At 41.0% G+C, this 18,237-nt stretch overlaps 1 protein-coding gene across 5 annotated transcripts in view; it reads right to left on the bottom strand.

Annotated features, from left to right (window-relative positions):
* The window catches only part of c21h8orf34 (chromosome 21 C8orf34 homolog), a 54,650-nt gene extending 36,704 nt beyond the window's left edge, over nucleotides 1-17,946 (bottom strand). For 3 of the 5 annotated variants that reach the window (XR_009120490.1, XR_009120491.1, XM_058059686.1), the window contains exons 1-7: nucleotides 17,570-17,946; nucleotides 11,762-11,906; nucleotides 11,539-11,670; nucleotides 9,077-9,187; nucleotides 8,878-8,906; nucleotides 8,640-8,803; nucleotides 5,332-5,504 (exon numbers count right to left, since the gene is read on the bottom strand). Coding sequence is in view for 3 of the 5 variants with exons in the window: in XM_058059686.1 (XP_057915669.1) it covers nucleotides 5,332-5,504; nucleotides 8,640-8,803; nucleotides 8,878-8,906; nucleotides 9,077-9,187; nucleotides 11,539-11,670; nucleotides 11,762-11,906; nucleotides 17,570-17,638 (823 nt within the window). In the remaining 2 variants the exon portion in view is untranslated. Of the gene's footprint in view, nucleotides 1-5,331; nucleotides 5,505-8,639; nucleotides 8,804-8,877; nucleotides 8,907-9,076; nucleotides 9,188-11,538; nucleotides 11,671-11,761; nucleotides 11,907-14,568; nucleotides 14,710-15,567; nucleotides 16,003-17,569 lie in introns of those variants that run through there. The other 2 variants (XM_058059687.1, XM_058059688.1) reach the window with 2 other exon arrangements.
* Between the last annotated feature and the right edge of the window lie 291 nt (nucleotides 17,947-18,237).

The raw sequence follows: 18,237 nt of genomic DNA, 5'->3' as shown, positions 1-18,237 counted from the left end.
ATGAAATACAGAAAAACAAACAGCGTACGGCAGCTTGAGTCTTTTGTGAGCGAGACAAAAGAGTGAAGGGAAGAGCGAGCCGATGTCTGATTCTCCAGAGGTCATCGGGTGCATGTCCTACCCTGACATCTCATATGAAATACAACACTGCGTCCCAGCTGACTGCTCTTTTTATTTACAGATAAGCAATTTCAGACGGTGACAGACAACATGAGGATTTTGCTGTCTATACAAGAAGTGATTTACGCCCGAGGGGGTGTCGTAAAACATTGTTTTTACACGCACACCCGCTATTATGATAGCCTAGTCTGATCACATAACTAAAACGTATCCTTACTTGTATGAAAATAACCATTGACTTTAGTTGCCACGTTTTTTCTTCTGAGATATTTGGGAGCTTGAGGTGGAAGACTGGGTGTGCAAAGTGCAGCACGGGGGCTATTTATTGGCCTGTTGAATAATCTAAAAATAGAAAAAGAAAACAAAAAAACACGGCAATAGCAATAATGGAAAATTCAGCAGTTATTTTACAAGAATAAAGTCAAAATATTAAGGAATGGAATTTTATGAGAAAAACATCATAATGTCGTAAAGATAAATAGCACCATTTTGGTAGCAGGAAGTTGAAATATTAAAGAAAAATATGTAATATTATGCGAAACAAATCAAATAACTAATAAAATTGTAATTTTTTTAAATATTAGATTCCAGAAAAATTTGTTACAAGTCACAATATTATGGGAAAAAAGTAGCAATTTTATGTGAATAAACTTTTTATGTGTTTATGTGAAGAAAAATATTAGTAATTAGCATAAAGTTGAGATATAAAAAATATGTTATTTGTCATCATATAAAGAATAAAAAAACTGATTAGGGTTAGCTAAAAGATTGTAATATTTTGGGAATAAAGTCAAAATATTACAGGAATAAAGTCATAATATTAACAATAAAAAATAATGAGAATCAATCTAGAAGAACATTGACTTTTTTTGTTTTTTGAATGCAGATCAGCTGTAAATAATAATAATATAAATAATAATAATGTAAATAAACTAGTGTTATTTAAGGAGTGCTGGTTTTCTTTGTATTTTACATTTAATACAGAGCAGTTATTCAACTGTGACATTAAGCGAGTGTTGTATGCCATATGTTTCTTGGGCACACACGATGGTGCCCCATGAATTCCGCCTAGCAACAGAGAGCTGTTGATGTAACCTGCTGCATCTGCTGAACGCTTCCATTCTTTTCGATTTGAGACGTTTTATGATGATTAATAAGTGGCGGCCATGACACCATCCGGCTAGACACAACGGACAAAGGGGACGGCATCCATGCGTGTTCCCTGTGTCGACCCATGAGCAAATAAATGTAACAGAGAAGCAAGGGAGGGGGTGGGGTGGGGGGGTTAAAAGAAATGGAAACTATTCCAGCCATGCGGCGACAACAAAAGGCCCGAGCATGGAGGAATTCTGCGCTGCCATCACTCAGCAAAGCCAGGAAGGAGCAGGATGGGAAGATAAAGCCCCCCTTCTCTTCTTCCCTGACTGGAAGTTTCCATGTAATTCCATGTTGTTGAGACAGCAGGAGTCTGACGTGCAGAAAACGTAATTAGCGCTCGCAAATAACTTAATGCACACCTTCTATGATGATGCGTTGACAGACACGGAGGGAGTTAGCATTAAGGCCATTTTGTCTCACTTATAGGAAATCATTGAGCATATAAGTTAACACAGGCTGCTAATTAAAGCCCCCCCCCCTTCACAAGTGATACATACATCACACTTCAGTTGCCCTCACACGTACAAGCAACATTTGCGTTTCATTACGCCTGCAGCACACAGTCGCCGCCACTCACTCAGACGCGTACTTTGATGTGAGTCGGCGTGGCGGAGACACATTTGTTTGGCTTTGCAATAAAAACAATATCCCGACATACAGTACATTACATAATTATGTCTCTGGGCCTTTTAAATGGCAAACCCACCGCCAACCGCACGCTAACATACAGTCACACATGGGGGGGCCCACCGAAAGACACGGTTCTAATCCCGCACCCAGTCTGCCGCTGTGATGGGAATCAGATGGCGATGCACATCACAGCGAGAGAGATTATGGAAAGTTTGATAGAAGTCGGTGAAAACCTTTTAAATGGATCTAACCACACAGAAAGAGTTTGACATCACAGGGAATTAGTCATCGCACTTGGGTCAAGTGACACGGGCGCTTCTGGCCTTTTGGGAATTCATAGTTTGAAAAAAAAATCCTTTATTTTTAAGGAGCAGGGCTACAGTGCATTGATGTTTTGTGGTAGGAACAAGGCTGCCCTCTACTGGTCAAAAACAGACATGCATGAGCCTGAAGTAAAAGCATACAGTAAGCCTTTTTTGTACTTAAATTATTATTCATTCATTAATTTTCTACCGCTTATCATCACGAGGGTCGCAGGGGGTGCTGGAGCCTATCCCAGCTATCTTCGGGGGAGAGGCGGGGTACACCCTGGACTGGTGGCCAGCCAATCACAGGGCACATATACTGTAGACAAACAACCATTCACACTCACATTTTCTACCTATGGACAATTTGGAGTCGCTAATTAACCTAGCGTGTTTTTGGAATTAACCTAGCATGTTTTTTGGAATGTGGGAGGAAACCGGAGTCCCACGGGGAGAACATGCAAACTCCACACAGAGATGGCTGAGGGGGGAATTGAACTTGGGTCTCCTAGCTGTGACGTCTGCGTGCTAACCACACAACCGCCATGCAGCCCACTTAAACTATTAGTTGGCATAAAATGCATTACAAATAACAAATAATAAAAATATTGTTCACTAGGGTCCCGTGAGTATGCTAAAATAAGTAACTTTAAAAAGGATTGTATTAAATGTATATTAACATGATGCAACCTTTGATAATATCAGTACTACTACTACTATTATTAACAAATCAATACCACGCTTCGATTATCACTCCCTGGCAATATCTCGTTTTGCAGTAGTCTGTAGTCCACCATTAGTACAAATCAGTATTGAAATACACGCGGTATGTAGTATTCGAGCCACTAGGTGGCAGTAATGACACAAAACATTCAAACATTACCTTACATTACCTTACCTTAACACCGTATGAAGTCAGCCATCGTATGTCTGACATGACAGTGGTGGAAAAAAAGTTATCCTCCTATTGTGTGTGGAAGTGGTAGGTTTTTTACTTCTTTACATGAGAAGAAATATATTTTACATTTTTTTTAACAATTATTATTATTATTATACACATGTACTAGATACGCAAAGACATTTTTGAATATTAAAAAAAAATCTCAGCCTTTTCTCAGTGTATTGTAAATATTTCTCCTTTTTTTCTTCTTGTACATTTTTTCTCCCAAACTAATTATTCTTTGGGTTTTCTTGTTTGTTTCTCATATTGTAACTTTTTTCTTACTATTTTTTTGTCTGAATATTATAACTTCACTGTTAATATTTAATCTTATTTTATTTGTACAAAATTACTACTCTTTTTCTATTTTACTGTTTTTTGTTTTGTTTTCTTGTTGAATCCTATTTTTACAATAAAAAAACAGGCACCAGCCGTAAAAGGCTCCCGGACCGTACTTTGGACAACCCAGGTCTAAATCTCCAGTTTTATTATCATGCGTACATTAAACACTGTTGTACAGAGCCTACTATTAGAGACTAGCATGCATCTTACCACAATGTTTCCAATGACCACTATCAGTAAGATGCCTATCTGGCATCTTCCATGCAGTGAGAAGCACAAGCTAGCCAGCATGTTCAGCCCCAGCAGCCTTTCTGGGGCCTACAGGTAATTGCTTCCAGTAAGACCACAGCAATTTGCCCCTCGATTAACAGATCCATCTGCACCGCAGAAACTTTTACGGGTGTCAAATTGGGCGCAGTTAAGATTTTCTTTTTTTTTTTTTTTTACTAGGGACATTCTGTTCACCGTCAACCCCGTCAATGAAATCCATCAGAGGGCTTTTAAAACTTGAGTGAAAGATTTAACGCTAGAGAAACTACCAACGCCACACCAGTCGTCTCTATTTGCACCGCAATGATATGAACTCTTGTTGTTTGATTACACTGTTTCCACGGTAACCAACGTTGAGCTTGGATGTGTGTTTCTGTTAACTGGTGTTAGCAACTTTTAAATAAATTTAAAAACAAATATTATGACTCCTGAAGGCCTTTTTAATGCAATTATTTTAATATGTTAAAATATTTATTCATTATATGAATATTTATTACAATATTACAATATTATTACAATATATTTTATTAGAATATTATTTTATTTTTATTACAATATTATTTATTTATTCTACTATCAAAACTATTATCATAATTATATATTATTTATTTAATTATTTCTGATTAATTATAATAATTATAATTATAATAATAGATAAGTCCTATAGAATGAAATTTGATTATTAGCTATTTTAAAAATGTATATATATATATTTTTTTTTTATTTATTTAAGATTTTTAAAATTCATTTAAGTAAGATCCCTTCAAGGAAATATTTTATTTAGTATTTATTAATATTATATTATATATTGTATTTTGATTATTATTTTTTTTATTTTTTATTTTATATACATAAATAAAATAACTATTTGTTTACTTTATATTATTTCAAGAACTGTCTTCATTTCATTGTATTGACATACAATAAATAAAAATAGATGTATTATATTACACATACAGTGTATAATATAATGGACACTCTATGCAACTGCAATGCCACTTTGACGTCACTAGAGGGCAGCCTATGCAAATGCTTTGAAATCAGTGCTAGTCCACCAAGATTCTGCATCAGAGTACATGTACCAATGACATGCAGTAGCAACATGTTTAAATACTGGCATAGGAATAAAAAAAGCTCCAGTGCCAGCACACTAGGGTGCAGAACCACTGACCATGCACGCTCCTGCTGCATTCAAGAGCATAGGAGCGAAGAGAGCATCAATCTCTCCTTCAGGGATCAATAGAGTATCACAAGTATCGCCCTCCCCTGTCGGGGGCCATCAGTCATCGGTGGCACACATTCGGTTGCGGACCTTCTTTCTAAATGAGGCCTGCAAATCCTCCAGTGGCTTTCCTGCCACACGCAGCGTACCGGATACACTTTAATCAAGTTGACGGTCCTGAGAGTGGCGGTCAATAGGGAAAAAGGGACTCCCGAAGGTTGGTAAATGGAGAGTGGAGACAATTTTTGGTGACGTCACTACAGAAGCGCTGAGTACAAATATGGATAAAACAACCGCCAATCGACATCAAAATGAGAGAAGGTGCTGCATGAAAGTGAAATCACCCAAAAGCTCCATGGCCTCGTCCTCGTACTCCATCTCCTCCTCGGTGATAGAAGGCGTGGGACTGTGCATGTGCAGCGAATCAAAGGAGTCCTGAGACAACATGGCGGCCAGGAGCTTCTTGTGATGCTGCTGCTGCTCTTTTAGCCCTTTGCTCTTGCCCTTCATCTTTAGGCTGCGGGGAGATCGAAAGACAAAAAAAAAGCTACTTTCATACATGCTATAAGGCAGGGGAGCACCACAAAGCTCTGTACCGTGACTACTCACATTGTTACAACTATTCATTCATTTTCTACTGCTTTTCCTCACGAGGGTCACGGTGGGTGCTGGAGCCTATCCCAGCTGTCTTCGGGCGAGAGGCGGGGTACACCCTGGGCTGGTCTCCAGCCAATCACAGGGCACATATAGACAAACAACCATTCACACTCACATTCATACCTATGGACAATTTGGAGTCGCCAATGAGCATGTTAGCAACCTAGCATGTTTTTGGAATGTGGGAGGGAGCCTATCTCAGCCGTCTTCGGCCGAGAGGCGGGGTACACCCTGGACTGGTCGCCAGCCAATCACAGGGCACATATAGACAAACAACCATTCACACTCACATTCATACCTATGGACAATTTGGAGTCGCTAATTAACCTAGCATGTTTTTGGAATGTGGGAGGAAACCCACGCATGCACGGGGAGAACATGCAAACTCCACACAGAGATGAGAGATGACCGAGGGTGGAATCGAACTCGGGTCTCCGAACTGTGAGGCCTGACTCAAGTACCCGATTCACTTCAGTGAGTGACTCATAAGAAAAAAATTAATATAAAAAAAAAAATTAGAATATCAAGTAAAACGTGTGTTACCTGTGAGGTCTGCGCGCTAGCCACTCGACCACCGTACCGCTCCATTCATTAAAATGTAGCATTATATCAGTCTTGGACTGTTTTTAATTAAATGCAATTTAGCAGGGAGAATAAATCAAATGATCCTATCTTTATTCCAGGTGAATTATCTCCATATTTTTTAATCTAATATAAAAATAGACATATTGTACATACACAATCAAAGAGGCTGACTTGTGCGTTCGCTCTTCAAATCAATTTCCAGATCCCTCCAGCTGAGGATGAGGATTATAACCGGAAGGATATTAACTTTATCTCAGCTAATGATTCTTCGGAGAGAATTATTAGAAACACCAAACTACCGCCCCGATAATAAACGTACAAAATGAATCATTATTATCAATATGAAGGTGCAATTCCTGATACAGTTCTTGAATGTGGTATGCGCCTCTGTCGGGCTGCTAGCAAAGTGATTTCTCTGCATCACCCTCTCTCCCATTACACAGGAAGCTAATGAGATTAGCAGTGTGTGTATGTCAGCTCAGGCTTCCACATGATTTATGGTTTCATAGCCATATCTTCGTCTAATTAGTCACATCAGGTGCTCTTGTACAAATGCTCGCTCTCTAACACGCACACATATATATAGGTCGTTTAGGAGGCAAATATTTAGCGGCAAAAAGCCTTGAGAGAGGTCGAGGAACGACACGGTTAAGTTGGAAATGTTTAGATAACAAGCCGTCACGGGTTCTTTCTTTCAGCCTGGAGCGACGCAGAAAATGAAATGATACTGGTTGTAATTTAGAATTAGCTGGACGAGGCGGCGTGGTGAGCATGTTGGATGGAGCCTTTGAAAATGTGATTATCCGAGTCATTCAGAGCCTCGGGGGGGCAGTCGGGGTCACACTTTAAAAGTCTACTTTAAAGAGCTGACAATAGTTTTAGGAACTTTTGATGACACTTCTGAGTCATACATTTAAATATCATCAGATGTTTTGGTAGATCTAATACAGTCTGTCGCAAAAAAAGTGGGGCGGGCCCCCCCTGGAGGGGTGAGGGGGACTGTTGGGGGGAGGGGCAGTGCTCTCCATTTTGTTGCATTCGTCCGTAATTGAGAACCACTGAGCTGCATCAGTTTGTTGGGGATATGATTGATATTTTGACGATTATTTCACATATTTATCAAACTTTTAACATTATTAGAGCCCTGTTGACATGAACTAACACCCCAATAACAGAGGGATACAACAGAGGGCGGGCACTAGAATAGCAAGCTACTGAGCTAATGAGTTACTTTTTTGAAACAATGTATTTTAAGCGCAGTGGAGAAGGATAAAAACAGCCACAAACTACCACTTCCACACTGAATGAGAGGAGAACATTCATTCATTCATTCATTTTCTACCGCTTTTCCTCACGAGGGGTGCTGGAGCCTATCCCAGCTGTCTTCGGGGCGAGAGGCGGGGTACACCCTGGACTGGTCGCCAGCCAATCACAGGGCACATATAGACAAACAACCATTCACACTCACATTCATACCTATGGACAATTTGGAGTCCTTTTAAGGAGTTGTTTTTTTTAATATTCATATTGGTACATGGCGGCACGGTGGTCTAGGGGTTAGCGCGCAGACCTCACAGCTAGGAGACCAGGGTTCAATCCCACCCTCGGGCATCTCTGTGTGGAGTTTGCATGTTCTCCCCGTGCATGCGTGGGTTATCTCCGGGTACTCCGGTTTCCTCCCACATTCCAAAAACATGCTAGGTTAATTGGCGACTCCAAATTGTCCATAGGTATGAATGTGAGTGTGAATGGTTGTTTGTCTATATGTGCCCTGTGATTGGCTGGCGACCAGTCCAGGGTGTACCCCGCCTTACGCCCGAAGACAGCTGGGATAGGCTCCAGCACCCCCCGCGACCCTCGTGAGGAAAAAGCGGTAGAAAATGAATGAATGAATGAATATTGGTACATGTTTGTATATTTGAGTGTGAAGTTGCTGTATGATGACTTTAGTGACTGTTATATTGTTGTATACAATATTTTTTATACACTATACTGTTATATACAATCACAGGGCACATAGAGACAAACAACCATTCACACTCACATTCATACCTATGGACAATTTGGAGTCGCTAATTAACCTAGCATGCTTTTGGAATGTGGGAGGAAACCGGAGTACCTGGAGAAAACCCACGCATGCACGGGGAGAACATGCAAACTCCACACAGAGATGGCCGAGGGTAGAATTGAACCCTGGTCTCCTAGCTGTGAGGTCTGCGCGCTAACCACTCGACCGCCGTGCCACCGAATTCCAATTCAATTATTATTGTTCGATTAATATTGTTATCGATTATGTCGGATGGTTAAAAGTGGCGCTTTAGTATATTCAGCAATTGTTGCTTTTGTGTCTTGTGGTGTACATTGTGCTGGTCTACTCCACATTGGACAGTGATGACAGTTTACTGCCAACCTGTTAATGGGAAGGCCGTCTCCGCTCCAACAGATGTCGTTTTTGCTGCGAGGGACGGGCGGGTGCAGCATCTCGGCGGCCAACGGGTCCGAGTCCTCATCTGCGCGGCCGATCCACTCCCCTACGACTCGGGGGCGCAGTACGGAGTTGAAGCCTCCCAGGTTCTAAAATAGTGTTAGACGGAGGTTAAATGCAGATGTTAAGACATGATGCCGTGTTGCGTTGCTTCGGTAGGTACCTGGTCCAGGTCATCCGAGACGGCGATACCTACAAGAACGTTAGACAATATTTTAAAAGGGGAAGCATCAGATAGAAAAATCCAACAATGTTGTAGAGCTTAGCGGCTAAATCCTCCATGGAATCTGCGTTACTGTGACATTTCCTGCTGCTGATGCTGCTTCGCTGGCACGCGTCAAGCTGAATTAAAAGACGCTCACTGCGAGAAAGGCTCTCCAGGGCGCGGCCCAGTTTCTTGCTCTCCAGCAAAATGTGGTTGAGCTCGTCAAAGTCGCGGCTGTCCCTCCAGTCCCAGGACGGACACTGAGGCACTGAGGGAAAAAAACAGAGGTTAAATGTGCATCTTTAAAAACTGGATACCAGACACAAGCGATGTAAACAATGTCTGGCGTCGTCGTTGATTGGCACGCCAAAGAGGAGCAAGGAAGTGACCCATATATGGTGATGTACTGACATCCTGCCCGTGTCCTCTAGCAGTGTTACTCAGCCTCTAAACGATCTCCATTATATAAGCTGCTGGATCTATTAAAAGAACCAGCAGTCTTCTTCTATAGGAAAAAAGGATTAGATGCACTTTTTTCATATGTCACATTTCAATTGAAACGAACACAAGCGCCGATGCCAACACAACAGCCTGCTTGTCTTTTTAAGTCCCGGCCAGTAATGAAGGCCAGCTTTTTCTAGGTTATGTTTGGTTCCAGTTTGTAGCCACATGACTCCAAAAAACTAAAAAAGTTAGTAGAGCAAAAAGCCAAAGAAGAAGTGATAAAGAAAAGGCATTTTTCATAACCACACATGTGTTCTGTCGGCGATGTAGTGACGCGGAAAACCGGTGATCGCTTCACTTTTCCATTTTTCATGAGCGCCGCGCACCAAAACACCTATCGAATGTATTTTTAATGGCGTTTGACTTCAAGCGCAGCTCGTACATGCCGCTAAAATGCACCTCCATGTGTCTCCACATCCATTGCTCTGATTCTTATACTCTTTTTTTTTTTTTTTTTTAATCCGCTTCCCTCCTTGCAACACTTGTTTCCTGTCTGTGATACCGAGCGATGCATTGACCTCGGTCTGAAATAGACTTCATGTTAAATTATTAAAATGCGTGCTACTTGCTCCACATTTGACCCAACCTCGTGGTCTCCAGCGTTTTCACTCAGTGCTGCATCGTCGCAGCATCAAGCCGCACCCGCAGTGTCAGATGATCTGCAGTAACGCCGCATTCTTTACAGCAAATGTTCACCTTAATGTGTTTAGCATTGGAATTTATTTTATTTATAAAATAATTTTATAATATATTAACTTTTTATTAAAAAAAAAACATTTTTAAAGGTTTATCAGATGTCAATTATGGCCTGTGGAATGTTGGTCCACTCCTCTTCAATGGCTGTGCAAAGTTGCTGGATATCGTTTATATTTTTGTTGAGTGTATGTACATAGGCTGCACGGCGGTTGAGTGGTTAGCGCGCAGACCCCACAGTTACAAGACCCGAGTTCTATCCCACCCTCGGCCATCTCTGTGTGGAGTTCCATGTCCTCCCACATTCCAAAAACATGCTAGGTTAATTAGCGACTCCAAATTGTCCATAGGTATGAATGTGAGTGTGAATGGTTGTTTGTCTATATGTGCCCTGTGATTGGCTGGGTGGCGACCAGTCCAGGGTGTACCCCGCCTCTCGCTCGAAGACAGCTGGGATAGGCTCCAGCACCCCCCGCGACCCTCGTGAGGAAAAGCGGTAGAAAATGAATTGGAATTCCTTTTAAATGCATGGAGACCGAGCTAAGCTGGCTGAGATTGAATAACAACAAACATGTTCTCCTCTCATTCAGTGTGGAAGTGGTAGTTTGTGGCTGTTTTTATCCTTCTCCACTCCGCTTAAAATACTTTAATGTTTCAATTAATTAATTAATTAATTACATTTAAATACATCAATATATTAATCAATAAATTAATAGATTAATGGACCTCCCTGTCCTTGGATACTTCATCCAGGTCCTCCAAGCGGATCCCAAGGCATTCTCAGGCCAATTGAGAGACATAGTCTCTCCAACATGTCCTGGGTCTTCCCCACGGTAATGGATAAGTTAGTGTAGGGAACATAATATCATTAAACATCATAAAATATTCTCTTTTGTATTTGTTCTATTGTACGTGTTTAGGCAGCAGAGCCGGTTGCTCATTAACTGGAAGGTCGGTGGTTCAATCACTTCAGCTACAGTGCTGCCCACACTTGTGTGTATAAATATGAATTAATTCTCGATGGTGGTCGGAGAGGCCGCAAGGAACGAAATGGCAACCACGCTTCTGTTAAGAATACAACGGAACAGTTGTGGCTACAACACCAGAGTGTGACTGAGCAGCGAATGAATGAGTTCAATGAGTTCAAAGCGCTACATAAAATGGAATCCAATATTAGCCGGTGAATGTATATAGGAGTGATACAAAACTATGTCAATGAAATATTAAAATAGGAAACAAAAAACACATCATAAAAGAACGACAATAAAGTACTCTGTGACTAATTTCAATTCCAGATAATCACATAAAATTAAAAGAGGGGATTAAACCCAGCAGTGCGTGTGACAGCGATACAAGCCATATAATTAGTACTGCAGCTATTTTTCAAGGAGTATATTAGTCTAAAATGAGATTTGAACTTACAGGACTTGGATTCTGGTGATGGCGGCGACAGACTCGACACGGCCAAGTCGCTTTTGGACTTCTTGGGTTTTTTAGAGTGAATCTTCCACGGTTTCTCGCAATGGCGTGGCTCCCTTCCAGTGTTTTTGCTTTCTTTTGAAGACGCAAAAAAAAAAAAAACACAAAGTTACACAATCCAAACATTGCGATGATAACGTATACATGTCATGTGTTGCACACCAACCCGGCGAGCTCTGAGCCCAAAGCGCCGCAGAACCCGACAGAGCTCTGTGCATCTTTCCTGGACTGTCCTGTTTGGTCTGCAGGTGATCAATGAGGAAAGGAATCGGATGGTCGGGAGTCTCGCTTATCAGTCTGGTCATCAACTCCTACGATAAAAAAAGAGAACAGCCGAGTCAGCGTTAAAAGCTAAGAAACAATACCGAAAACGCTGCTTTTGAGTCAGTTTATATGGCTTAAAAGTAACAGCTTTTTCATTATGGCTGTAATAACTCCGGAGCGGCTGCCTTGAAGATGAATTCAAGGTGTCAGACACTGTGGTGTAAAGCCAAGCTGAATTTCTCTGGCTGCGGTAAGAAATTGCGGTAAGGTCACAAAATATGTCAGCATGGACCAAATACAGTATACTGCAAAAAGTGAACCCATGGTAGTACCTGCGATGACTGCAGATAAAATAGCTACTGTATAAATAAAACATATAGAGTGCAATGAATAAGGTATGAATCAAGTTAGCAGAGCATTGGGACACTGAAAGCAAAATGATGCAAATTAATTTCAATTTGGAATCAAATCTACCACATGAACTTAATTATTCAATAAAACTAATCATGTTTGTTAGCATGTGATGCCTTCAGGAAGTCGAGGAAATCAGAAAAGTCAGATGTCTGACAAGGAAAAGCTTCATTAATTTTCTATCACTTATCCTCATGAGGGTCGCGGGGGTGCTGGAGCCTATCCCAGCTGTCTTCGGGCAAGAGGCGGGGTATACCCTGCACTGGTCTAGAATTGTCTATAATTGTACATTATTAGAGCCCTCTAGACATGAAATAACACCCCTATAGTCACATTTACATTCTTATTATCCATTAAATTCATTCATTCATTTTCTACCGCTTTTCCTCACGAGGGTCGCAGGGGTGCTGGAGCCTATCCCAGCTGTCTTCAGGCGAGAGGCGGGGTACACCCTGGACTGGTTTATAATTGTACATTATTAGAGCCTTCTACACATGAAATAACACCCCTATAGTCACATTTACATTCTTATTACCCATTAAATTAAGAGTATATAAGCTGTTAACAGTAGGGATTATATATAGTCTGGTGCTTGTGTGTCATTACTGACACTTGATGACCAGTAGTCATCATTGTAGTATCATGACAGCGTCCTTAAATGGGTTTTCCCAATGAGTTCAATTCATTCATTTTCTACCGCTTTTCCTCACGAGAGTCGGAGCCTATGCCAGCTGTCTTCAGGCAAGAGGCGGGGTATACCCTGGACTGGTGGCCAGCCAATCACAGGGCACATATAGAAAAACAACCATTCACACTCACATTCATACCTATGGACAATTTGGAGTTGCTAATTAACCTAGCATGTTTTTGGAATGTGGGAGGAAACCGGAGTATCTGGAAAAAACCCATGCAAACTCCACACAGAATTGAACTTGGGTCTCCAAGCTGTGAGGCCCGCACGTTAACCACTCAACCACTGTGTAGCCCAAGGAAAAGCATTCATTCATTCATTCATTTTCTACCACTTATACTGACAAGGGTCGGACGGGGGGTGCTGGAGACTATCCCAGCTGGCGAGAGGCGGGGTACACCCTGGACTGGCGGCCAGCCAATCACAGGGCACATATAGACAAACAACCATTCACACTCACATTCATACCTATGGACAATTTGGAGTCGCTAATTAACCTAGCATGTTTTTGGAATGTGAGCGTACCCGGAGAAAACCCATGCAAACTCCACACAGAATTGAACTTGGGTCTCCTAGCTGTGAGGCCTGCGTGTTAACCACTCGACCGCCGTGCAGCCCAAGGAAAAGCAATGGAAATAAAATTGACAACCTATTTCAAGCGGCTGCCTCCAAGATGGAAGGAATGTCCCCCTTACACAGTGATGCGAGGAGGAGTGGTTAAAAACAGCAAAGACCTCCTCATCTGCATGCTGGCCACGTCTGTACTGTAAAAAAAAATAAGAAAAAAAAAAGGAAGCCGCGTGCCAGCATACACTGATTGTGTGCCCGAGTGAGCGAGTGCACCCCTTCACGTCCTTCACCATCTACTCTGAGACCAATAGAATACAATACGTATGTCACTTCCTGTGATGATGACATGCTTTGACTAACATGAAGAGGATCAATACTAGAATGTATCTTCACTTAAAAGAGCAGCCATCAGGTTCCAGATGTGTTCTTTACCACCCTGAGGCTACAACCGCCACTTTTTGGCCATGGAGGCCGTAATTGAATATCTGTCTGCCAGCCAAGTGACATTGGAAGCCCCCCCCATGGGGACGGAGACTCTCAATGACACCATGACCCGCCACATGGCCGCCTCGTAAGCCTGCGTAAAGTGGGGAAAAAAGGGTGTGAATCAGTTACATCACCTGGAATGCTGCGAACTCGGAATTTCGCCAAACTATTACAGAAAAATACGTCTGAATTGGTAGTGTAGTGGTTCATATCGCCGACTGGTGATGTAGCGGTCCATATAGTCAACTTTCATTCAACTAGGATGGATTAAAATTGGCACTTGAATGACTTTTAACACGCCATAGAGTGTAGTCTACCTTTAGCATTTCTAGCATAGCGGTTCACTTGTCTCTCCTGCATCACCCCCCCGTGTAAAAAAAATGTCTGCATGTATGATTGATTTCTATTCTTGTCACGACTGCACAAAGTCTAGAGCAATAAAACGCAGACATGCTCTCATCATGACTCGCCCTTGTGTGGGAGAATGAATGCAGCTTCCAAAACAACTATCTACTAGCAGCCCCCCCGCCATTACTATACAGACTATTTACCTGCTGTTTGTCATTGCAGCGGGGCAATTAAGGGGCGGCAACGATTCGTTTCATCGGTACTGGGTGATAGATGCTTGTCATGGCGGCCATTTTTAATCTGAGCGGTCCCCTTGTGAAGATGTTTTCAGGAAAATGTGATGACTAGAGTGCAGAAACAATGTTCTTTTACATGTCAAATATTCATTATTAATTCATCTAAAACTAATAATAATTGTTACAGCTTTACCGTGGAATTGATTATCACTTCATAAGAAAGCATAAGTCATAATAAATGTAAACAAACACATCTGCATAGTTAAAGAATATAGGTCAATGCTTGTGTTGAGGTCATTTGTAAAAGTATTAGCATGCAGCCGTCGTCCTCTCTGGCTGTTTCCCTACAAATCATCTCCTCCTGTCGCACTGGTAGCCTTCCTCAGATTAGACCTAGCTCTCTTCCCTAGCTCCATCCTTGCTCTAAACTTTCCCATGATGCATCTGGGCTGTGTGCTCAGCTGCCTGGACTGTTTGTAATGACTCCTTAACACTACTGTGAGAGCAACACCTTAAAAAGTATGTCTCATCACAATTTGTGGGACTAAGTATGGCTGAAAAATAGCAATTAATCGAAAGCAAGGCTGTGAAATAGTAAAGTTTAAAGTGTCAGTATCGGTATAATTATGTATTACGTTGGTTTCGGATTATACCAAAATACGCAGTATCACCAAGCCCTCGTGTAATAAAATCCTGAAACTTTACTAAGTTCACAAATTACATTTAATTTATTTCGTTTATTACAGTATAACGTACTTGACGCATTTCCCTCCAAAACATGTATACATGCTAGCTAGTTGCTAATTAGCACTGGCTATCAACTGTGGCACGGCTAGCTCAGTTGCTAAAAACCTTAATAAAACACTTTAATTGGATACACTCTGGTTCAAATAACGTATCATAACCATTTAATGATATGGATATGAACAATGTTTATCTACGAATATTAAAAAGTGTAAAACCCACCGCTGTGTGTATGATATTATTGCATTCGTCACAGCCTTCAAGGCGAAAAAGGGTCCTCGGCGGACATAGCTGTTAGCTGACCATGCTATTGCCTGATTATAATTCAATATATGAACGGAGATGACAGAAAATAAGGACACAACTTGTGAAATGTTTTTGTTTATATTTCATATGTATGGCTGAATATCTTGACCACTTGCTGAGGACAACTACAATAACAAAACCACAAACATATCCGCCATTACTTTATAGCTTTGCAAAAAATGGCCGAGTACGTTCTTAAATGACACTTACGTCCAGCAGATATTTTGAAGACAAATGCTAATCAAGCCTTAAAAGAAATCATTCTACAACCTAACGCAGGGACACAACACTGGCTGATCATTTCCACTTTACTGCTAATTGGCATCGTTTGTCTTCTCACCTACAACAAGATAAACACATGCACACGCTGCCTATTTGCTACATAAAGCATACCGACTCCAAAAATGTCAAAAACAGTAAATATCACAAACCAAAACCTGGAGAAGCAAATACAATTAACTTCTAAGACATGCCTGCTGGTGTCAATATCACTAGCATATCATAAAACGTCCTTATTATGCATAGGGGGAAAAAATTCACATTTGAAACAGCGCCCCTATTGGCTGCAGATAAGTAGTGCACTCCATTTTGCCTCAATTGCAATTATGGTTGACAAAATGAATGAGCAACTTCATGACATTTAGCAGGAATATCAACGATAAAAGGTGGACGATGAAGAAGAAGGGAGGGAGGAAAATTGGGTTGTGTGTGTGTGTGTGTGTGTGTAATGACTACACATAAATACACATCAGGTGTGTGTGTGTGTGTGTGTGTGTCTGTCCATGGTGCTGAAAAACACCCTCCCTCTCCTCTTACATCTGCTTAGCATGCGTTTCCTGTGGTGTGTATTTTGTGTTGTGCTGCTACCATGCTAAAAGCAAAGTGTCACGTCAGCACTTTGCGTCATGTGATGATGGCTTCTCACAAACACACACACACACACACACACACACATACAGCTGCACCTTTCGTGTCACCATGATGGAGCGGTTTGCCTCGCTTTTAATAAATCAAAACACACACACAAGTTAAAAAAAAGCGTAAATCAAGTCACCAACACTCAGATAGTCCCTAGAGCAACACACACAGAGAGGTGGAAACACTCGAGGGGGATCCCTGGTACTGTTTGTGTGTGTGGATTTTTAAGAACTAATTGATTAATAATCAATCAATCAATAGATTTATTTATGTGAGGCACTTAAATGTCAAAATTAGGACATTTAGATTAATTTAGATGAATTAATATTAAGAAATACATTGTTAATATTTCATTACGTCAACAGTGAAGTGACTAAAAATATAATAAATAATATATTATTATATATATTATAATATAATAAAGTTTTCAAACATATCTATTGAAGTGCACCTGCATATATAAGGCATAATGTGTATATATGTATATATATATGTGATTAATTTAGATGAATTAATGTTAAGAAATACATTAATATTTCATTGTCAACAGTGAAGTGTCTAAAAATATAATATATTATATTATAATAATATAATAAAGTTTTCAAACATATGTATTGAGGTGCACCTGTATATATAAGGCATAAAGGTGTATATATATATATATATATGCACATGCATACATATAGGCTGTACTGTACATGTTTTTAAATATTAAACTGCTATTTTAATGTAAATGTAGATTTTTTTATAAATTTTTAATATTGTTTATGAGGTTCCATGTACCTGAAATACATGCATTACTGTGGAATTTGACACTACTTAAATGCTTTTGAGCAAGGCATCAAACTACTAGACGCCTCCATTGCAACACAATGCATGGATAAATAGGATTTTTCCCAATTAGTTGTTGACTCAGTAAAGCAATTAGTGTTTACATGACATTACGGTAATTACCACAAGCATTGAAATTGACTGTGGAGTCGAGTAAGAAGTTACTCACCTCAAATAAAGGTCCGATTTTATTCTTTTCCAGGTACGACTGAATCCTTGACTGTTGCGGAGACGCCATGGAGAAAGTGATGAGGGGTGTGAGGAGGGCGGCTGCCCCCCCTCTCTGAAGAGCTTTCAGCGGGATGAGATCGTCCAGTGAGCCGCTGTCCTTCGTCCTTCAGCCCGCTTCACATGTTGACAAAAAAAAAAACAAAAAAAAACACACACCACCACCGTTCTTCCCCGACTCACATTAGACCGGCTGCCCGGGGAAGGCTGCGAGCAGCCGGGCACATGGTGGTGGACAGTCGGTCCGGGACCATCTTCATCCGGCTGGCTCGTTTTGCTTGCTTCCGTAAGAGTGGAGCTCAACAGCGGTGCAGGTTCTAAGTCTTCCCGCCCCCCCCCCTCCACTCTGAATGCATGCGTGGATGGACGGTGCCCCTCCCTCTCTTGTAATGCATCCACTCACTGCAGCTCCACTCATTAAGAAAGACTCCGCCATTACTGTCTAATTGCTTATTAATATTCAACATTATATAAGTCACAAATGAATTGATCCAATATAATACGTTTATTCTCATTCTAATAGTACGAATGGCCACTCATTGGCCGATATGTATTTTAATACACATTTTATATGCATTTTCCAAGTAAACCAACTATGTTTATGTGTAT

Source organism: Doryrhamphus excisus, chromosome 21 (genome assembly GCF_030265055.1).
Source record: "Doryrhamphus excisus isolate RoL2022-K1 chromosome 21, RoL_Dexc_1.0, whole genome shotgun sequence".
NCBI classification, from domain to species: Eukaryota; Metazoa; Chordata; class Actinopteri; order Syngnathiformes; family Syngnathidae; genus Doryrhamphus; species Doryrhamphus excisus.
The sequence above is the reverse complement of the archived record's forward strand: the minus strand, read 5'-3'. Positions and strand labels throughout refer to the sequence as shown.